The sequence below is a fragment of the Borostomias antarcticus genome (genome assembly GCF_949987555.1).
Source record: "Borostomias antarcticus genome assembly, chromosome: 15".
In the NCBI taxonomy this organism is placed as follows: Eukaryota; Metazoa; Chordata; class Actinopteri; order Stomiiformes; family Stomiidae; genus Borostomias; species Borostomias antarcticus.
In genome coordinates this window covers 21,884,947-21,892,446 of record NC_140248.1, presented here as the reverse complement: position 1 = coordinate 21,892,446, position 7,500 = coordinate 21,884,947, and the positions used below count along the sequence as shown (strand labels likewise).

General features: G+C 48.6%; 1 protein-coding gene across 1 annotated transcript in view; it reads left to right on the top strand.

Moving 5' to 3' along the window:
• dclk1a (doublecortin-like kinase 1a) overlaps nucleotides 1-7,500 on the top strand; it is a gene marked incomplete at both ends in the record, with an annotated part of 51,383 nt that overhangs the window by 17,257 nt on the left and 26,626 nt on the right. The window contains one exon of the mRNA XM_084450381.1: nucleotides 3,437-3,536. Within this exon, the coding sequence (XP_084306507.1) occupies nucleotides 3,437-3,536 (100 nt within the window). The remainder of the gene's footprint in view (nucleotides 1-3,436; nucleotides 3,537-7,500) is intronic.

The window sequence follows — 7,500 nt, the reverse complement described above, 5'->3', positions numbered from 1 at the left end:
ATGTAAATCCTTTATAGACGCCGGTACGCAAGGACGCGTCACACACTCCTCCCATGGCCTGACGTGCTGTATGGAGCTTGCACACCTCGTAGACCTGCATAGACTAGGAATGGGCCCTTGGTGTGTGAAGTGTATATACATGGCTCTTTGTGTGTGTTTTTGTGTGCCTTTATGTGTGTGTGTGTGTGTGTGTGTGTGTGCATGGGTCCGAGTGTGTGTGTGTGTGTGTGCATGGGTCCGAGTGTGTGTGTGTGTGTGTGTATGAGACAGTTTTATAGTCTCTTCATCTTGGTTGATGAAATATGGATGATCTGGCCCCTCCACTGAGACTGTATCTCCTTCCACAGTCGCGTCACCTCACACGGCATCACCATGGAAACCATACTTCTCACACCCTTCCGTGTGTGTGTGTGTGTGTGTGTGTGTGTGTGTGTTTCCATGCTCCACATTGGTTTATCCGTGACTGATCACTTCAAAGGTTCCTCAGAGGGTGTCCTACATGAAGATCTTTGCTTCCCCTCTCTCCACCCTCCTCTCTCTCCACCCTCCTTCTCTCTCTCCCTCCTCTCTCCTCCTCCCTCTCTCTCTCCCTCCTCTCTCCTCCTCCCTCTCTCTTCTCCCTCTGTAATCCTTCTCTCTCCTCCCTGCTCTCTTGTCCCCTCTCCCCCTCTCCTCTCTCTCTCCTCCCTCTCTCTCTCCTCCTCCCTGCTCTCTCCTCATCCCTCTCTTCTCCCTCCTCTCCCCTCCCTCTCTCTCATCCCTCCTCTCTCCTCCCCAAACACTCTCAGTCTGTGTCCTCCCTGTCGATCCCCTGTTCCTGGTGTGATACTGTATCTAGGCCACAGTAGCTTCAAATGGGGGTGTAGTTGTTTCCATAAATACCATCTCTCCAGCTAGCTGTAGATGTTCCAGCCTGTTGTAGATGTTCCAACCTGCTGTAGATGTTTCAGCCCGCTGTAGATGTTTCAGCTAGCTGTAGGTGTTTCAGCTAGCTGTAGATGTTTCAGCTAGCTGTAAATGTTTAGCTAGCTGTAGGTGTTACAGCTAGCTGTAGATGTTCCAGCCTGCTGTAGGTGTTTGAGCTAGCTGTAGGTGTTTCAGCTAGCTGTAGATGTTTCAGCCCGCTGTAGGTGTTTCAGCTAGCTGTAGGTGTTTCAGCTAGCTGTAGATGTTTCAGCTAGCTGTAGGTGTTTCAGCTAGCTGTAGATGTTTCAGCTAGCTGTAAATGTTTAGCTAGCTGTAGGTGTTACAGCTAGCTGTAGATGTTCCAGCCTGCTGTAGGTGTTTGAGCTAGCTATAGATGTTCCTATCGTGGACGTTGTCATGGCACAACTGCCTGGTTAAGCAGTGTGGAGGTTCAACAGAGACTCGGGGCAAAACACTGAGCAAAACCCACAACCTCCGAACTATCACTTCTTCATGGAAACCTGACAGTCAATCTGTACCAGCAGAACACACCGCAGAGCCCTGACAGACAGTCAGACCTTTCTCAATGGTAATCACAAGAGACTGCCAACAACTACACACACACACACACACACACACACACACACACACACACACACACACACACACACACACACACACACACACACACACACACACACACACACTCCTCTCATTAGACCACAGAGCCTGTGAGACGCAGCCAAGAGAACAACCGTTACACACTCTGGTTATGAAACCAGAATATTATCCTCTGCAACACACACACACACACGCACACACACACACACACAAACACACAAACACGTGTGAATTTATGAGTTATGTAACAGAAACTCTCCACACTCTTAAGTGGAGGCTAAAACTAGCTTTATCTCTGTTTGTACATTTGGAATCTAGGGCAAGGGGGGCGTAATCTCACAGACATACACATTAGGGCTGCACGATTATGACAAAAGATAATAATTGCGATTGTTTGCTTCAAAATGGTAATTGCGATTAATAATTGCGATTAATATTTAATATATAATATTAATATATAATAATCAAAATTCTCCCAAATCACGGACATTGATCCCTTTCTTGCTACTAACTCACTGACCTTGTTTTCGCTCATTTTCTCACTACGGCTGCAAGTACTCTTGTGACACTAATCTTGACCTACTGCTATCTGTCTTCTCAGTGAAATTGCTGCGCACAGCGCACTCAGCAGGAACGCATGTGATTGGTCAGACAGCATAAGCGCCTGTGATTCGTCCGTGTAGTCCTAGCACACTCAATTCAAAGCAAAATTATTAATCACATTAATTGCGGCCTTTTGCGATTATTGCAGAGGTCATAATCGCGATTTCGATTAATTCACGATTAATTGTGCAGCCCTAATACACATACATACAAGCACACACACACACACACACACACACACACACACATACACACACACACACACACACACACACACACACACACACACACACACACACACACACACACACACACACACAGGCTGCTAGATTAACTGCCTTTGTTCTGGGCCATTGATTGGTGGCTAATGGAGCCAGAATGGATTCCCGACCCGTGATTGGACTGAACGCTAGTACAGTTCTCCCTGCCTGTGTGATAGCATCTCCTCTAGCCTCTGACTCTTCAGTAGTGGAGATAGCATCAGAACCGCAGCAGGCTTCAGGGGAGGGAATGACGGGCTTGTCATTAGTGGTGCCCTGTAGACATCGATGAGAGGGAGATTTGTGGGTTGGCCTTGGGAGATATGGGGCACTGTCGCCTCACAGCAAGAAGGTCCCGGGTTCGATTCCCGCTTTGGGGCGATGTCGGCACTGGAGATGTTCTCTCCGGGGTTCCACGCTCACAAGGGTTTGCTCCCAAGAACGCCAATATTAAAAAAAATCACGCAGAAGAACAGGTGCTCTTCAGTCCGGTCCCTGACCTGGACTGAACACTTGCTGCCCACGGCCCCTGGCTGCCCCTGGAGGAGAACAGCTTGGATGGGAGAAATGCAGAGGACAAATTCCACCGGCGGCCCTTGAAGTTGCATGTGTGTGTGTTGTGTGCAGCGACGCGACGCTCTGTCCTGCTGTAGCTCTGTCCTGCTGTAACTCTGTCCTGCTGTAACTCTGTCCTGCTGTAACTCTGTCCTGCTGTAGCTCTGTCCTGCTGTAACTCTGTCCTGCTGTCACTCTGTCCTGCTGTAACTCTGTCCTGCTGTTACTCTGTCCAGCTGTCACTCTGTCCAGCTGTCACTCTGTCCTGCTGTCACTCTGTCCTGCTGTCACTCTGTCCTGCTGTCACTCTGTCCTGCTGTCACTCTGTCCTGCTGTCACTCTGTCCTGCTGTCACTCTGTCCTGCTGGAGTTGTGTATAGTGTGCGTGTGTTTGCGTGTATGTGTGTGTGTGTGTGTGTGTGTGCTTACGTGTGTGCATGTGTGTTGTAAGAAACCAACACCTTTTCTTTTTTTTTCTCGTCCACCTCTAGGTGTCGTGTCTGCAGGACTTCTTCGGTGACGAGGACATCTTCGTGGCATGCGGCCCGGAGAAGTACCGCTACCAAGATGACTTCCTGTTGGATGAGAGCGGTGAGAACACTCACTTCCTGTGACATTTGAGCGGTCCGTCCTGTTTAAGGATGGGAATTGATAAGATTTTAGTGATACCAATTCCATTTTAGATTCTGCTTATCGATCCGATTCCTTATCGATTCTCTTATCGATTCTCTTTGGGCAAACAAAGAGTACAAACAGGTTTATAAACATTAATTTTCTTTTATATGTACTACTTTGAACATGCCAATTACAGTGCTGTTTTTTAGGTGTATTCACCTTGAACTAAAAATAAAACTGACATAAACAAAGCAGTATTTTTTCAGACCGACTCTGAACGTCAGCATCTAAATGACATGGATGGAAATGGAGATTATTCATATAGTGAAAGCTGGTTTACGCAATTAAACATATGGCACTAACACAATAGACAGGGACTCTGGAGGAGTTTACCTTCGACTACACTAACGTTAGCTACGCTGCTGTCGTCACTCCGGAGCATCAAAAACAGGACATTCCTGCAAAGTTATCGCTGTGTGGCCAAATGTTTTTGCATATTTGTAGTAGGCTATTTCCCCCCTTTGATGATATACGTTTTTTGCAAGAATTGCAAGTGGCCGTGTTGTCATCTTGTCATCTTGTCACGTGAAATGTAACCACACTTTCGAACGTTTATGCCTAGACGACATGTTGCTGGCCTCTTCTACCGCGGTGTAATAAAACAAAACAAGGCATCGTGCGTGACGTCATCGCGCATGCGCAGCAACGACAGGAATCGATAGCGGAATCGTTAAGGATTTTGTCCAACGATTCCAAGGAATCCATTCACTGGGAACCGGTTCTCACCAGGTTCTCAACAAGAACCGCTTTCCGATTCCCATCCCTAGTCCTGTTTGCCTGTCCCTCGTTATTATACAGTAGTCCACTCTGAAGACGTGTGCGGCGTGTGTGTGTGTGTGTGTGTGTGTGTGTGTGTGTGTCGTGGAGGGGGGGGGGGGGGGCGTGTGTGTGTATGTCCCTCTGGACATAAACACACACACGTCTCAGGTGCTCAGGTGGTGAAGGTTGTGCGTGTGCTCTTATATAACCTTCCACCACACACACACACACACACACACACACACACACACACACACACACACACACACACACACACTCTCTCTGTCTCTCTCCTCCCATCCCTCTCTTCCCCCCCCTTCAATGAAAGAAGGAGCGTTGCACTTTGACCTCCTCCAGACGGGCTGTCTCGCCCTCCTCTGCTCACTTGTAGACTCATCCCATTAGTATTTACATATTCGTTCAAAAGGACAGTCAACCATTCATTTATCCTTCATCCCCCTCCTATTCTCCTCTCATCCTGTCTGCTGTTCCATTCTCTCTCTCTCTCTCTCTCTCTCTCTCACCCCCCTCCCCTCATCCTCCTCAGTGAATAATCTGTGTGTGAGGGTCAGGTCCATTAACTAGCATCCCCCAGACTCCCCTGTCACTCTCCACTCAGAGCTTTGCCCCAAAGCACATCATCCCGTGTGCAACGAGGCAGACAAAGACTTCAGTTCCCAGAGGCCAACAGTCTTTTCACCGGCTCCTCACGATCCTCACACACTGTACTTCACCGTTCTCTTTTCCCAACTCCCCCCCCCCCCGCCCACCCCCCTCCTAACCCCATCGTGCCCCCCCATCCTGTCTCCCACTGGGGAAGAGAAAAGATGTGACACTCACTGTGACAACCCTCTCTCTGGGTCTTCTCGTGGTGTGTGCGGGAGTAAATATTCCCACGGATAAAAGCTCTCAACTCTCTCCCCTGTGTGTGTGTGTGTCTTGTGTGTGAACATACGTGTGTCGCTCAACACAGACTCACACACGCCCTCCCACCACCCAGTTTTAAACTACTGTCCGTAACGCCCCCCGCATGCACAATGAGCAGCCTCTCATAACCATGTGTTTTTCTGTTTCGGGACAGTTCCAGTCTAGCGCCAGACTCCGCTGACGTCCACAACCAGTCTCAATACCTGCAGTGGAATTATCAGATTATATTGATCTCCTAAACAAAACATTTTTGCATAATTTCCCTAAAGAGGGGATCATCTTTATGAGTTCTCGAGATGTTTTTGAGTCCCCGGTCTCCAGCTCTGTGGCGTCCATCTTCTTACCCACAGTCCCCTGCTGTGTCCAAGTAGAGCACAAACCGTCTAGCACCTCGTCCCCTGCCAAACACTTCTCAGCTAGCACGCGCACACGTGCACGCGCATGCACACGCACGCACACACACACACACACACACACACATATATACACGCACACACACACACACACATTTCTCTCCTGTCATTTCCTGCAGGGAAGAGGGAGCTGGAGAGATGGAGGGAGGGAGATGGAGAGATGAAGGGAGGGAGGGAGAGAGAGAGATGGAGAGATAATAATAATAATAATAATAATAATTTTATTCATACAGCGTTTTCAATCAAAGTGCTTTACAGAGCAGCTAAAAAGGCAAGTGTAAACACTCAACATCAAAAAACAACACAACACTCAATAAAAACACAATATCAATAAAACAACACAACACACTCTAAGACACATACAACAGAAAACAGGTGGGTCTTTAGCTGAGGCTTCAACACCTCCACTGAGCAAGCCTGTCTGAGCCTTAACACCTCCACTGAGCAAGCCTGTCTGAGCCTTAACACCTCCACTGAGCAAGCCTGTCTGAGCCTTAACACCACTGAGCAAGCCTGTCTGAGCCTTAACACCACTGAGCAAGCCTGTCTGAGCCTTAACACCTCCACTGAGCAAGCCTGTCTGAGCCTTAACACCTCCACTGAGCAAGCCTGTCTGAGCCTTAACACCTCCACTGAGCAAGCCTGTCTGAGCCTTAACACCACTGAGCAAGCCTGTCTGAGCCTTAACACCTCCACTGAGCAAGCCTGTCTGAGCCTTAACACCTCCACTGAGCAAGCCTGTCTGAGCCTCACCTCCACTGAGCAAGCCTGTCTGAGCCTTAACACCTCCACTGATCAAGCCTGTCTGAGAACACATCCACTGAGCAAGCCTGTCTGAGCCTTAACACCTCCACTGAGCAAGCCTGTCTGAGCCTTAACACCTCCACTGAGGAAGCCTGTCTAATGTCAGTTGGAAGACGGTTCCAGAGGGTCGGTGTGCGCGGAAAGAAAAAGCCCGCTCACCCACCGTCTTCTTTTTGACTTTGGGGACAGTGAGCAGACCAGTCCCCTGGGAGCGCAATGACCTTGAGGGGACATATGGGATCAAAAGGTCCTTCAGGTAGGATGGCGCAGTACCGCTCACAGCTTTGTAAGCTAGCAGCAACATCTTAAAGTCTTAAAGTCTGCTCTAACATGAACCGGGAGCCAATGAAGGGCAGCAAGCACTGGTGAGATGGGATCATATTTGGTTGACCCGGTCAGAATGCGAGCTGCAGCATTCTGGACCATTTGTAGACCGTGGAAACTCTTCTTAGGCAAATCTGACATAAGCACTTCTGCATCTTCAGATGACAAGAGTGATCTAATCTTGCCGATTCTCCTGAGATGAAAGAAGGCCATTTTGGTCACCTCCTTGACATGACAATCGAATACAAGAGTTTGATCAAAGGTAACACCAAGATTTCTAACTCTGTCCTTGCACTGAATCACACAGTCATCTAAGGCCAGGACAGGTTGATCATTCAGATTATTCAGTCTTGCCACACCGATAACCATCATCTCAGTCTTGGTTTCGTTTAACAGTAGGAAGTTAGCTGACAGCCAGTTCTTCACAGCAGCCAGGCAGGCCTTAAGCTTAGCTGAGTCTGAAACATTTCCTGATGCAATAGGCAGATACAATTGTAGGTCGTCGGCATAGCAATGATAAACAACCCCAAAAGAACGCAAGATCTGACCCAATGGTGCCAGGTACAGTGAAAACAACAGAGGGCCCAGCACGGACCCCTGTGGGACACCATACTTGACTGGTCTAGATGCAGAGAACCCATTGGAAGGAGAAG